Source organism: Artemia sp. Qi Xiang Cuo, chromosome 19, assembly GCF_049724085.1.
Source record: "Artemia sp. Qi Xiang Cuo chromosome 19, ASM4972408v1, whole genome shotgun sequence".
NCBI classification, from domain to species: domain Eukaryota; kingdom Metazoa; phylum Arthropoda; class Branchiopoda; order Anostraca; family Artemiidae; genus Artemia; species Artemia sp. Qi Xiang Cuo.
The window spans coordinates 28,385,697-28,401,882 of NC_142812.1; the positions used below are offsets into that span (position 1 = coordinate 28,385,697).

At 35.5% G+C, this 16,186-nt stretch overlaps 1 protein-coding gene across 3 annotated transcripts in view; it reads left to right on the plus strand.

Moving 5' to 3' along the window:
* Positions 1-5,135: 5,135 nt before the first annotated feature.
* Positions 5,136-16,186, plus strand: part of LOC148940689 (uncharacterized) — a 61,963-nt gene continuing 50,912 nt past the window's right edge. The window contains exon 1 of one of the 3 annotated variants that reach the window (XM_089105250.1): positions 5,136-5,155. Coding sequence is in view for 1 of the 3 variants with exons in the window: in XM_089105248.1 (XP_088961374.1) it covers positions 12,842-12,844 (3 nt within the window). In the remaining 2 variants the exon portion in view is untranslated. Of the gene's footprint in view, positions 5,156-12,706; positions 12,845-12,891; positions 13,030-16,186 lie in introns of those variants that run through there. The other 2 variants (XM_089105248.1, XM_089105249.1) reach the window with 2 other exon arrangements.

A 16,186-nucleotide genomic window follows, 5' to 3' on the forward strand; every position in this document is an offset into this window, starting at 1 on the left:
AAAAACTCTTTTGGGTCATATAGTCAAATAAAATACTTTGCAGAACATCTTTGTCTATCTGCAAAGATCTCTGAATTCAATGTTTGCTATAGACGGTAGTCTATCTGTTATTATTCTCTTTCTACTTTGTCGTTTCAAGAAGATGGGTCTATACCTTCCGTTCCCCGTGCATACATCCCGATTCCTTTGAATTCAATTAAGGTGCTTTGCGTCGTTCACCTTAAAGACCAAGATTTCGAGTGGCAGAATCATGCTGCATCGCTAAAACAATTTTGTTGTTCAATAGTTTTCTTGAAACCCAAAATTGCGGAAGCCAGTTAAGATGAAAAACTAAGCAGAAGTTTTAACTTGTCATGCACAACATTCCAGAATCATCCCCTTTCATGACGAAGCCCTTATTTTTTTAATCAAATTTGATGAAAAATATATGATTCCTGACCAGAAAACACGCTGATTTTGAATATGCTGATAAAAACTTCTTAAAATGAGTAGGCAAATATCTGTTCAAAGCGAGATTCTGTGGTCTGGCTGGGCAAAGCAACCTGATCAAATGCTGGCTGAATCGACCTAGAAGCCCCGCTGAGCAAGTCACTTTTTTCTAAAAGAAAAATTCGTTTATTCAGAATATAAAACTTCGATAAAAAAAATGCTAATTACAGCTCTATCATTGATAATACTCAGCAAATCAATTTTTCCGTTTATTGATGTCCAGCATCATGCTACATCTGTAGCAAATTGAGAACGATTTTGACTTAACTTGCTTTAGAAAACATATCTCTCATCTTGAGCGTTGAGAAACAAAGCGAGGCCACTGCTTACTCTGGACACTAAGACGGATTTCCTTTGGATTCGTGGCATCACAAATTCCTCGTTTTTTTTGTCAACAGCCAGCTGGAAAGTACTTCCATTTTTCCTCTTCAACTGTGGTATAGACATGAGTCCTCTCACGACCCTTCGTTGAAACGTAGGCAGTATCAATTCTCGTTTGGGATACAGGAGATTGCCAAAACATGGGCATTGCAGAGTGTCAAATCAACAAAACCCCCAAAAAAGCTAGTGCCTCCATTTCAGCGACTTTCTATCTTTTCCATAGGCTACCCTTTTTTGGTGATAAAGGTTTACATCCCCCATATAGTCATTCTGATCTTTTGCTACTTGAGGGGATGAGATAATGGAGGTAGACTTAGGCTTAGACTTAGATTTAGGTTCTAGTTTGGGAATCGTGTCATCTTGGGGGAAGAGATCTCGCAGGGGGCCGAAGAGACGATCGACTTGGCGAAACACACCCCCCCCCCCACTATGGACAAAAACGGATAGAGACGTCTCTCTCTGTGCCGAGAAGGGTCTCTCAAGAGATATAATTGAAATAAGTTAAATAGTGTTCTATAACATAATTTGTTAGCATTCAGTGGCCAAAATGTGTTACAATTAGCTAGAAAGACAATTGTGTCTTCCTGTCTTGATTGAAGAAAAAAGTTCCTAGAACTCAGCACTTTTTTCTTCCAGAATAGTAATAATTAATTTGTATATATTAATATCTTATACAGTAAGAAGTGCGATAAGAGATCAAAATGAACACCAAAAATTAAAGACAAAGACTATAAACCTATTTCCTACATTTCGTTTCCTACTATTTCCTACATAGTTCGATTTCTAATTTCGAATCTTTTAATGCCTGTTGTTTTGGTGGTTTTATTCAGCTTTCTGTTCTGGTTGAGTGCATCTATTGGTTTTGGGGCCGAAACATTTGTACACAAAACTTGACTGTCACTGTCTTGGAAGAAAAAAGTACTTATTGTTGGCGAGATTCCATTTTTGCTTACATATCTTTTTTTGTATTACTATTTCGGGAATGAAAATGCTTATGCTTAGGAATCTTCATTACAATAAAAATAATTTTTATGACCCACTGCGCAAAAGCTTAGGAAAAGTGGAACAAAAATTAACGCAAAGAATGAGGGATCATACCGGCTTAGTTTTACTCCTTAAATTTTAGGAAGCAGTCATTAATGATCAAATAACCATCGTAAACTGTAAGTAGCTCCTTCGAAAACAAGGTTATGTTTCAAGTAAAATCCTCATTGAAGTATTAATAGTATAAATAACAAAAATGCTAAAATTGTGGGGCTTAAATTGCAAATGAGAATTGTAAATCACGCCATGTACACGACCGTAAACCAGTAAACGATTTTGAATTTCCAATGTAAATTCTATGTAAGGATTTCATTTTCTTAGTTATACTGATTTTGGCTTTTTGCATTTCGTTTTAAGTATGTAAACCTTTATAGTTAGAAATTTTTCCTGCAATCTCAATAATTTATTTATGATCCGTTTATGTATAGAAATTTTATCATCAACGTAAGAAAAAGAAGAATCTGTCAAAGATTTGACGTTGAAATTTAAAATTGGGTTCCCTTTAACTTGTTTTAAAGCCAACCATCTACCTTTTTTTCAGGTCCTTCTGATGCTCAGATTTTTTAAATTGTTTATCTGTTATCTTTTTTCTCATAATTTGACCTTTTATTTTTAAAATGACCTTTTCTGTTTATCACCATTGATGACCAATTTTATGGAATGCTTAAAATAACATTACTAACAAATTACCACAAAGCAATTTTTTTTTTACTAAGATCAAATATCATCTTCTGAAAAGTTCCACTTCGTTTACATCTGATATGTATGTTATAATAAAAATATGTTTATGGGTTTTTCTTCTGAAAAGACTTTCTAGACTTTGTAAAACTGCCCATCCCTCCCTTTTAACGCAATTTTTTGTGATTAATATCTTGTAAACGCTTGAAAGTTTTTTATTTTGTCGGAGATTTATAACGGTATGAGGCAAAGGGGAAAATGAAGTTTGCTCTGAAAGTCCACAATTTATGGCTTAAAAGAGGAATATTTTGCCAAATCCTGAGATAATTCCTGAGTATTAAACGCATTACTGTATTTTTGAAACCTAAGAATAGCTGCCCAGCTAAAGTAAAAACTCTTTTGGGTCATATAGTCAAATAAAATACTTTGCAGAACATCTTTGTCTATCTGCAAAGATCTCTGAATTCAATGTTTGCTATAGACGGTTGTCTATCTGTTATTATTCTCTTTCTACTTTGTCGTTTCAAGAAGATGGGTCTATACCTTCCGTTCCCCGTGCATACATCCCGATTCCTTTGAATTCAATTAAGGTGCTTTGCGTCGTTCACCTTAAAGACCAAGATTTCGAGTGGCAGAATCATGCTGCATCGCTAAAACAATTTTGTTGTTCAATAGTTTTCTTGAAACCCAAAATTGCGGAAACCAGTTAAGATGAAAAACTAAGCAGAAGTTTTAACTTGTCATGCACAACATTCCAGAATCATCCCCTTTCATGACGAAGCCCTTATTTTTTTAATCAAATTTGATGAAAAATATATGATTCCTGACCAGAAAACACGCTGATTTTGAATATGCTGATAAAAACTTCTTAAAATGAGTAGGCAAATATCTGTTCAAAGCGAGATTCTGTGGTCTGGCTGGGCAAAGCAACCTGATCAAATGCTGGCTGAATCGACCTAGAAGCCCCGCTGAGCAAGTCACTTTTTTCTAAAAGAAAAATTCGTTTATTCAGAATATAAAACTTCGATAAAAAAAATGCTAATTACAGCTCTATCATTGATAATACTCAGCAAATCAATTTTTCCGTTTATTGATGTCCAGCATCATGCTACATCTGTAGCAAATTGAGAACGATTTTGACTTAACTTGCTTTAGAAAACATATCTCTCATCTTGAGCGTTGAGAAACAAAGCGAGGCCACTGCTTACTCTGGACACTAAGACGGATTTCCTTTGGATTCGTGGCATCACAAATTCCTCGTTTTTTTTGTCAACAGCCAGCTGGAAAGTACTTCCATTTTTCCTCTTCAACTGTGGTATAGACATGAGTCCTCTCACGACCCTTCGTTGAAACGTAGGCAGTATCAATTCTCGTTTGGGATACAGGAGATTGCCAAAACATGGGCATTGCAGAGTGTCAAATCAACAAAACCCCCAAAAAGCTAGTGCCTCCATTTCAGCGACTTTCTATCTTTTCCATAGGCTACCCTTTTTTGGTGATAAAGGTTTACATCCCCCATATAGTCATTCTGATCTTTTGCTACTTGAGGGGATGAGATAATGGAGGTAGACCCATCATAATTTTTTCTCCTTATAGAGGCTACCTCTGTACCATGGTAATTGGAGGCAAACAAAACAGTCTTGGAATCCATCCATTTATGGACAACTATGGATCCTCAATGGTTTTTTTTTCGATGTTCCCTCTATCTATAGTCCTGCCGGGTACAAAGATAGAAAGCCCCCTCCTATTTGAGCGAATAGGGCAACATTTCAGGGCTCCCGATACTATGTATATATTATGAGTATATATACATGATATATATAAATTGTGTATAGTCTTGGAAAAGATCTATAGATGTCACAACAATAATTGCTCGCAAAACGGGGTTAGCTCCCAAAATATCACTTACAGCTCTTTTTTGTCAACATTCATTAATCCTACGAAACGTGAGAGGTACCGAAATTAGCCAATTTCATTTAAACAATCAGTTAGTTGGCTAGTTGAAAAATTAGTATGGCCCACGAAATACTAAAAAAATTGTCTTGGGTAGAGTTACCTTTTGTCCCTAGAGCTCAAAGGGTGACAGGCGAGGCCGTACCCAGGATGTTTTTTCGAAGGGGGTTTTACTAAAAAAAAGTTCGGGGGGGGGGGGGTACACAATAAAACTCAAAAACGCATACAAAATTTGTTTATATCCATTTTTGTTACGTTTTTACAAGTCTGACAAGCTTTTTTTTTGAGGAGGGGGATCTGCCCCCCCCCCCCTTGGTATGGCCTTGGTGACAGGGTTTTACAACCTCTTGATTTAATTACTACTGTAGTTCTTAAAATAACAAGGAATATATTTTGAAAAGAAGAAATGTTTTTAAGCATTGAAGACCAAAATCAAGTATAAAAGAAACATAGTGAATATAGTGGGGCGATAGATCTTACCTTTTCTGAGGGGCTCGGATCTAGATGTTGTTTTTCCGTCCGTCAAAGCTGAACAAAAAATAGTACATTGACAACCGTGTCAAATTTTTCATATCAAACAATTTATAAATTTAAAATTGTCTCTTAGCAAGTAAGAAATTTTGCTAAAAATATCCTACTTTGAATCTACGGGAAGCTTGGGATAATCTTTATTACTCGCCTAAGATGGGAATTGGTAACGCCAAAAGCTACTCTTGTACTAAACGGACTTTTTTATATAGCCTAGTGCTAGTTTGGTTAGGCCTAATGCTAATGAAATAAAGTAGCCTAGGATGAATAGCCTACATAATAGTTTAGAAACAAATTTGGGCTACATATTTGCACATTAGGGGGGGGGGCAAAACATACCACACATTAAATACGTAATCTAACTTAGGTACCTTCTCCTCCCCCCTAAACCCCAAAAAGCAACAATTTAAATACAGTTCTTGCCTTTGTTTATATCCCAGAAGGCAGTGTAAACCTGTTTTTCATCACGCATCTTGGTCTATTTTGTGACTGGTATGCATTGCCATCTATAAAAGTCAGTTTAGCACAAGAGTACCCACCAAAAACAGCAGCCCTCTAAAGGGCACCCTAGCCTATAATAAATAGTGGTAGCCTAGGCTATCATTCCAATTCCCTATTTGATGCTTTTTTCCAAGTAGTCTATAATGTTAGCTACTCAGTCAATGTGTTCAAACTACCCTGTAATAACCCAAATATAGCCCTAGACCTTTTCCCAAACTAAAAGATAGCAGTGGTGTGCCTAGGCCTAATGAACTTCTTGCTTTATATTATGCAACCTGTTCTAGGCTATTAATCAGACTAGGCCTTGGGAAACCTAAGTTATTCTAATGAGTAGTGATTACTTTTTTGTCCAATCAAGCCAAGGAAAGATAAACATTTATAGGCTAGCCTATTTGCTTAGCAGGCTTAGTAAATCCCTATCATTCCTTAACTTGATTTGACAGGGATGAAGTAATTCCCTAATAAACAAGAAACAATTTTTTCTTAATAAAACAGAAAGACCAAGCTATTGATTGGAATGCCACATTTATAATAATATATGTCTGTATTAATTATTCCCATAGTTTGACTTCTATAAGGTCATGGAAAACATTTAACAAGCTTGAACCCATCTTGGAAACTTGACTCACCATGTTACTGTCATTTTCTTGTCCCCCCAGGATGGCAAATGTCACCTCCAAGTGTTTCACTAGAGTTGATACCCTTGCAAAAGACAAATTACCTGCCAATCCAAATTCAGACACTTTTTCATGAGAAAATGACCAGTTTGTATCCAGATTCTCTCCAAACTTACACTGATGACTTGGTTAAAGGCAGCAAATATAGATCTGCATCTGTTATCCCAAGTTATTCACTGAATATAAAAACCAAACTTCCTGATAATACTTCCATCCTCACTGCAGAGCTATTGGCAATAAAAGAGGCTTTAAAGGTCATCAATATTAACCCACCGGCTTCCAAAAGACTAGTATTGCTCTCAGACTCCAAAGGTGCCCTTCAGCTCATTGATAATATCCATTGGAGTGCTAAGGATACAGACCTGAGGACAATCAGAGATCAATTAATCAGTCTCCAAAATAGCCTTATTGAAGTCAAGTTCCAGAATATCCCCAGCCACCAAGGCATCAAATATAATGAGGTAGCAGACCAGCTAGTTAGTAGCTCCTTGAATAATCCAATTAATCCCAATTTGAAGGCTCAGAGACATACTCAGAAGAATAGCTCCTTCAAAAACAAAAATGCCCATTCCATTCTCATTTCCATCATGGGCTGATAACATTCTTTATTATAGAATCAAAACCAACTCTTTGATCCTGAGGGAAGAGGAGTGTATTTTGCATAAATGAACCAATCCATATTGCAGATTTTGCAACTCATTTCCAGAATCCTTGAACCCCCTGATTTTGAATGTCAATGCATCCAGAAGGAAGTAATCAACATTAGGAGAATCTTCAGTAAGGCAAAGCTCCAGCCTGACATGAATATGTTGCTGCTCTCAAACCTACCAGCTAGCACTGAAAGACATCTACATAAAGCTGTTAAGACATCTGCTGTTAAATAGAAGAAGAAGAAGACATAACAATATCTGCAAGTAGTTCAAATTTAAAAGTAGCATAATCTAAGGAAGCATTTTCAATTTGCATGATAGTCAATATTTGAGCCTGCCATTGAATTTAGCCTGCCTTTGTTTACCACACAGCAACCTTATAAGAAAATCAAAATATATTTTCTTGTGATTATTATCGCTTCTAATCAGCAGTTGTACCAAACCTATCCGGCTCAAGTCATCCTCAGGGCTATACTGTGGTAGTTATCCTTGCCATAGTATAGTGCAGACGGTTTGATATCATCTATTTTCCATTATTGTTTTATCTTTATATTTGTGTTTAAAGCTTTTTCCAATAGGCAATGCTTAGGAGTCCTCAAAAAAAAACGTCCCCCCAGATCCCAAATCAAATTCCATAGTGAAAGATACCCATCCTGGCTGGTCAAGCACATTATCTGAAAGTTCCAATGACAGCTCAAATTCGGAGAATAGGACAATGATAACTGTAGGTCCAAATGTAACCATAAATGATGATAATGGGTTTCAAGAGGTCCTCTCTAGAAGCTCTAAAAAAGGAAAAAAATATCCCCAATCAAAAGCATTTCCCCTCTTCCTGCCCAAGATCCTCCCTCCAAAAACTTAGGAATTTACCTTAAAATTACTCCCACTACCCCCTTTGAAATAAAAATGATCACTGCAATAAGAGTTGCAATTTTTAAACTGCTAAAATCAATGTTCTCTCTTAACATTAACTGTGATGGATCTCTGCTAATAGCTGTAGAAGATCAGAAATCAGCGGATACAATAATTAACCTTAAATCCCTTCTGAATATCCCCATTATTGCGTCTAATTGGAACCCATAAAAATCACCAACAAAAATTGTAGTTTTTAATGTTCCCCCAGAGATATCTACTCAGGAGTTAAAAGAAGGCCTCTCAGATAGGGCCGGAAATACAATCCCAGTTGAGGATGTTACCCAAATTGGAAAACCTAACTCTACTGGCATAAAAACTAGTAGATCCTTCTTATTCACACTAAAGTATAAAATTGATATCCCAGAAAAATTATTCCTATTTGGGCAAATCAAACCACACAAGGAATACAAACCTAAGCCTATTCAGTGTCAGAAGTGTTTCAAACTGGGACACACGACAAACAAATGCAATGAAATTCTCCAAGAGTGTAGTAATTGTAAATCTTTCCATCCTAAAGAGCTGACAACTTGCAACAACACCCAGCCTACATGCATCAACTGCAAAGGCCCACATGAATCTACAAATAAATCACTATGCCCTGCATACAAGAAAAGAGCTCTAACACTCCAAATGTCAACAGAGAAGGCCATCCCATACCCCTTTGCAGCAATGGAAGCAAATGCTGTCCAACAATACCAAATAAAGCCTGTAATGAAACCAACCAAAACCCCCAAGTCAAATACCCCAAATGCATCAAGCACCCCATACGCAACAATATCTTCTAAGCCCCCTAGCTCAAATCCCTATCAGAAGGACTCACCAAGCCAGCAAGCCTCATTTTCTGGTGAGATGAGGCAAGCCTGGCCCTCCCTCCCAAGAAGAAACAAACCAGAAACACTACCAGGAATCAATCCCTCAACCAACAAACAGGATGCACTACCAAAAATGCAATCCCCAAATATATGCTTATTCATTCTAAACTGTAATGCAGTTCAGGCCATGAACATACATCAACTACAGAAAACAAAAATTATTGCAGAATTGGCAAAAATCTACATCCCAGATGATATGCTCATTCAAGCAAAAAAAGATCTTGCTTTACTTTTAACAAAGCTGAACATTGATACACAGTCATATGAAGAATAAATCAACAACACAACATTTATCAATACTCCAATGGAATGTAAGATCACTCACAGAAAATAAGCTAAATGAACTAATATCATTTATGAATAATAATTCCATTAATATTGCTTGCCTCCATGAAACTCATTTAACCCAAAAACAACAAATTAAGTCTCTGTGATACACTATCCTGAGAAATGATAGATATTCAGAGAGAAAAGGAGGTGGTGTAGCTTTATTAATTAATAATAATATAAAATTTTGTGGCATCAATTTTCCAGATTTTGAAAATGATGTTGATGTAATTGGTATAAGTGTTTGGCTGAATAATTTAAAAACCTACATAATAAGCTTTTATAACCCTAATGGCCAAACTACAGATGCCAAGGATTTCTCTAATTATATAACTAATTCTAATATGTTAAATAATATCATTATTTGTGGTGATTTCAATGCCCACAGCCTTTTGTGGGGGAATAAACCAGCAAATAAAGCTGGTAAATTTATTGAGGATATGACTTCAAATAATAATGAATTAGCTGTTGCTACCCCTCCAAACCTGAATACATATTTTAACCCCAAAAGTGGCAAATTCTCCACAATTGATCTACGAATTGTGTCTTTAAATTTGTTGAACAAAATTTACATAAATTAAATTGATAGTCTATGTACAGACCACTTTGCTATAGTTTGCTCCCTTAATGAACCTGCTGAAACTTCATCTCATACCTCCAAATATATCAACACCAAAGCAAATTGGTCTATTTTCCAAAATAAGCTAAATGATGAAATTACAAGTTTCACCCAAAGTTCATGCATTTCTAACACAACAGTTGACACACATGCAGAAGCCTTGACATCTTTACTAATAAATACAGCTAATCATGCTATCCCCAGGACAACACCTAAGAGAACATTCCCTAAACAAATTCCTAAAGCATGGTGGACAAATGAGTGCCTAAATAAATGGAGGATAAAAAAGGTAGCTCGGACAGAATTCATAAAAAAACCAACACCTACCACATATTTAAAAAAATTACAAGCAGAATCTAATCTAAAAAGGACTATAATAGATGCTAAATATAAATACTGGAATAATTTTGCAAATAATCTCTCCAGAGAAACGCATGAGCCAATTATACATAAAGTCATAAGCCACATATGTGGGAAAAAGACTTCTCCCAACCCACTCCTGTATGAGCTTTTACATAATAATACCCATTATGTCAACGATATTGAAAAGGCTAACCTATTTGCAACTCTTTTTGTTAATAAGCTAACATCAAATGCTCAGAGCAAACTGTCCACAATTCCTATGAACCCTAATTACCAACCACACCCAGGATCTAAGTACATAACTAATCCATTTTCAATCCAGGAATTGAATAATGCAATACATCATATTAGGTCCAAAACTAGCAGCAGCTATGACAATATACACCCCACATGGATAATGAATCTCACACCTTCATACAAAAAAGAACTGCTAAATTGTTATAATCATGCTTGGGCATCTTCTAGGTTCCCCAATATATGGATATGTTTGTCCCTCCTACCAATCCTAAAGAAAAATAAACCAAAAGATAACCCTGAGTCTTATAGGCCCATAAAGATTACACCTGTGATGGGGAAAATAATAGAGAAAAGAATTTATCACAGACTCCTCTGGTTTGTTGAGAAAAATAACATGATTCCACACACTCAAACTGGATTCAGGAAATACCACTCCTCAACACATGCTTTCATTTTGCTAACAAATGCAATAAATGAATCTTTCTCAAAAAATAATATCCTAGTGGCAGCTTTCCTAGATTTTGAAGGAGCATATGACAATGTGAACCACCAAATCCTTTTATTTAAACTTGCAAACCTTAGAGTACCTCCTAAGCTAGTATCCTTTATTAAATCCTTCATAGAAGTGCGAAGTTTCATTGTTTGTGTTGGTTCAGCCTCTTCACCCCAAAAGACAATATCCAAAGGCCTACCTCAGGGAGGAATCCTCAGTTGCCTCCTATTTGCCCTATATCTCTGGGACATGAACCTACCCCACATGAATCTACAATATGCTGATGATCTGGTGCTATGGTCATCTGGCAACACCTTTCAGATAGCACAGTCAAATCTGCAAAAGTCACTTTTCCAGTTTGAAAAATTCTCTCAACATTCAGATTTACCCATTGCACCCACCAAGTAAAAAATAATCCAATTTCACCGGAAGCGAAACCGTGTTCATGCAAAACTAACTAAATAAAACAACTATTCCAGAAGATAATAATATTAATTACCTAGGTCTCATGCTTGACCAAAAACTTAATTTCCACCTCCACATTTCAAACACAATAAAAAAATGCTATAGAAAAGCAAATATACTAAAAAGACTTCTTTCCACACCCTGGGGTTGTAAGGAGAAAACCTTACTCCAGTTTTATCAATCACATATAAGACCCCATATTGACTATGGGCTCATTGTCTATGGTGCATGTGAAAAGACCCAGATGCAAAAAATTGAAACAACACAAAATGATATAATACGTCTCATATTTGGTCTTAGGAAACCCACAAGCACCAAGTTTCTGCTTATGGAGAGTGGATTAACAACAATAAGGGAGAGACGTAGCTTTCTCTTGATAAAACATCTTACAAAAATTGAATCAAATAGCTCACACACATTACATAATTGGTTAAGAAATCCAGCCATGTATAGAGGTATTGCAGATGAGTATGCCAATATTCAAAAGAAGTTCCCTGTACCAGCAAAGTCTATTGCACCTACTTTCCCCCAATCCCCTCCATGGAATTGGTCATCTCCCATAATAAATACTGAATTTTCAAAATTGAATAAAGATTTAACCCCCATTGCTTTTGTTCAGAAAAAATTTGCAGAACTCAATACAATTACCTATAAAAATCACTTCCAAATATTTGTTGATGGGTCAAAAATGAATTAGAAGGTTGCAAGTGGTGTTTTCCTTCCTCACCTGAAAATTGCAATGGGCAAGAGATTATTTAATAATTTATCTATAATGTCTGTTGAGTTAAATGCCATAATCATGGCATTAGAACACCTTAAGCAAAACCAATCTTTGATTGAAAATTCGAATAATATTATCATCTATTCCGACTCTTTATCAAGCCTTGAGTTGCTGGCCTCAGCTCCTCAATATAAGTTGGACATTGACACTAATCATTGTCTCAGTATTATTGATAATCTTGCTTCAAGTGGCATAAAAACTTACTTTCAGTACATTCCTAGCCACTCTGGCATAAGTGGTAATCATCAGGTTGATGAAATAGCAAAAAATGCTATAAATATTGACTAGCCAAGTGGGAGACCAATCCCAATTAGAGATATTTACCGATGGAGGCTATCAGATATTAATTTTAATAAGATTAATCCTATCCTGTCCCCCTTTCCCAATAAGTATCTTTCTAAAATTTATCATAGAATTCGTTCTGGAACAAATGGACTAAATTTCCTTGCATTCTCATATAAGCTTTCTAATTCAAGTGGTTCAATTCCCCTGTCCCCTCTTTGCAGGCATTGTAATATGAATAATGAAACATTTGACCATTGCCTATTTGAATGTAATATGCTGACGTCTGCACAACATACCTTGCTTTCTAAACTGTTAAAATACTTCAAACACCACAAAATCCCACTATCAGCCAAGAGCCTAGCCAACTATTCCTGCACACAGAGCATAGAAATCGACATCTATCATCTTATATTTGAACTCCTAGAGTCGAAAGATCTGCTGAAAGATATCTGAATATATCTAATAAATATGAGGCAATCAAGCCAGTAGCTCTGTAGCCCACAGAGTGAGGCAAAAGGAAAAGGGCTAAATGCTTTTACTGAAAAGCCCACCTGCTGTTAAATAGAAGAAGAAGTTCACCTAGATGGTAGCAAGACTTTTTCCTGACCCATCATCCCCTGTAGATTGAAAATCATTGTGAAGCCAAAAGGAGACCAAAGTGGACTCCAGAAGGCTTGGCATTTGAAGAAGAATTAGGGCTATAGCTTATAGCCCACTATTAGGGGGAATTAAAATGCATTGTCAGAGTATCAAACATTATGATTAGAAAGGGTATTGATTTGAGAATTGAATGATGCTACTCTCTTTTGTTCTAGTTTTGTCTTCAGAAAAGCTGTTGTTCTCTAGTTTGTTTTTGAAGTCTTCTTAAGCCTAGCTTACAATCTAGCCTAGGTCTTGGTTATTTTTTTTCTGCTTGCCAATATTTATTAGCCTAAATTTTCTGGCCTACCTTCACAGGCAGAGCCAAATAATCTTTGTACAGCTGTAAAAATATTTTATGTAAACCACAATTTTACTTATCTTTGCACAATGCAACATAGTCTATATGCTGATGGGTTTTATGTAGCCTACTGCATGCTGTGCAGTAATAGGCTAATAAATTATAATGATAAAATTCTAGTTTAGCTACTTTTTGTCTCTTGGAAAGGGGTCAGGTTAGGAAAATGAAACGTTCAGGGATGAATCTACAGACTAAAGTATGTCCAAAGAAGGTATTTCATAGTGCCTATCTCCACCCCGTCTCCCTCTAGAGAGCAGTTACCTTTGATTAACTTTAAAAATCCTTGTGCTATGAAAGTGTAATCTTGCAAAACAGATCATCTGTTTATTTCACAGATCTTCTGTTCCATTTCCCTAAGCTAACCCATTTCCAAGATAGCAAAAAGTAGCTAAACTAGAATTTTACTTATTCTAATTGCTATAAGCTAAAAAAGGGAAGATTTTTTATTAATCTTTAGTACATTTTATAAATCTGACCTTCAACTAAAGTGAACATACCACTTGATGCCTATTTATGATCATTATGATCGTTCTGAATATAATAATCACTTTACTTAGAACTTCAATTTTGAGCCCATTTTGGATCCTCATAGATGATACTTTTCCCCTTATTTTTGACTATATAAAAGGGTTAAAACTACAATCCTTACTTCATTATATATAGAATAATTGCAGTTAACATATTTAAAATAGCAGCTTCAGTATAGTTTACCCCCACCCCCCTCATATGCCAATATATAGCCTGAATGATATATTTCCCATGCGTTTTCTGCTTCTTCATTTTGTTGCTGTTGGTTCAATTTATGGGTATACCAGTTTAAACAAGAGTAATGCCAACAGTGGTATCTAGAATAAGAGAAAATGGTATCATCTTTGAGGGTCTGTAAATGGCTTAGAATTGGATTGGATTTGGATGGCTTAGAATTTGGAGTAAAGCAATTATTATATTCGGAAAGAGTATAAAAAAGGCATCAAGTGTTCACCATATGTGTTGGTCAGTAACATAAACTACCCAAAATTTACCCAACCTTCTACATATGCATCTTACAAGCCTCATGATACTTACCTAATTCCTCCTTCTATCTATATTCTTATACCAATATAAGTAACTCACTCAACACATTTCTCCTAACTGAACACTCATCTTTAAAGAAATCTTCAGGTCTTTTGCCCTATAGTAACCCTTCTCTAGGGGTTTAGTTCCAGTATTTTTCACTGGGAGGGGCAAGAGGGATCCATATACAGATTCTCCAAATTATTGGGGTGGAGGATAATTGCCCCCCCCCCAAAAAAAACAATGCTCCTGACCCTCTCCCAACCTGACTACACTATATGATTCAACAGACCTAAAGATCTACCAACATCCCTGTTGCCTGCTGACATTGGGTTTCTGTCAAGATTTTCATGTTTTTTTGTTGTTTTTTTTCCTTTTTCTTGGTGGAAAAGGGTGAATCAGTTCTTCATCCCAATCATCTTTTCTCCATTCCTATTATCAGCTGTCATACTCTTACCAATTATCTTATCTCTTTTTTTGTTTCCCTGTAAGTTTTTTCTTTAAATTCTATCCAGTGTCCAAAGTTATTTATGTAATGGAAAATATGTACAATAAAGGACAGAAAAAAAATGACAATGGAAACAAAACATATTATTTGAATAATAATGCAAAATAAACTCCAAAACAAACACAGGAAACTACTGCAATTATTCCAATTATAACTACTGCAGCTATTAGAAAATAAAATAAATGAAAATTATCATTTAATAGAAAATTCAGCAGCAGGAATAGATTTCAAGGTCCTAATGACCTTGGTTAAACTCTGTAACAAGTATTCAATGCATTTCCAATTCCATAATTCTTTTTACCAGCAAATTAATGGTTTACTGATGGGTGCAACCCTCTCTGGGTTACTGGTGAATACTTATGTAGAATATATTGAAAATTGGGCATTAAAATCATATTTCTTGAAACATATCTTTTGGTGACATTACATAAATTACATAATTTCACTTTGGAATTATGGGGAAAATGAACTTAGGTTTTTTTTTTAGATCACCTTAATGTATATGATAGAAATATACAGTTTACCTTAGAAATTGAAATTGCAAATAAAATCACATTCCTAGCTGTGTTATTTATTCCTAGCTTAGATACACTCAATTTTACTATTTACAGAAAACCAACACAAAACAATAGATATTTACATTTTAAATCAAACCATCCCTCAAAAGTTAAACAAGCTGTTATAATCTCTCTTATTGATTGTGCCCTAAACATTTTGTTCTGATTCCCACATCATAGCAGAACTAAATTTTATCTGTCATACTTTTTGGAAATGGATACCCTATTTTATTTATTAATAATACAATTAACCATAGACTGAAAAGGCACTCCCATAAAATCAATGGTAGTTTACCGTGTGAGAATCCAGATAAGCCCTCAAACATAATTTACATCCCAAAAATCACTATAAATCTTAAAAAAGTTTGCACATAAAATGATCTGTATGCAGTATTTACCAGTAATTTCAAAATCATAAATTTACTAAATTCTGATAAAGGTAAAACCCCAGTTACTTGCCAAAGAGGGGTCTATCAAATACCATGTGACTGTGGAAAATACTATGTAGGTAGAACACACCAGAATCAGAGGCAACGCTGTAATGTTGCCTATAGTAATGGCCATATGGTTTCAATGTTGTTTTTTTTTGTTTTTTTTTCCAGAGGCACATCATGTAGAAGGGGTTGTCACATAAACTTCAAGGAGGTCTCATTTGATTGGAAATTGAAAGCTCTAGTTCACTTTTTAATAGTCAAAAGACATCAGATGGTAACCTGCCCCCCCCCCCCCATGCCCTTTTTTTCCAAATAAATCTGATAAAAATTTTGAAATAACCATTTTGTTAAAAAATAGCTCAAAGATTATAAAACA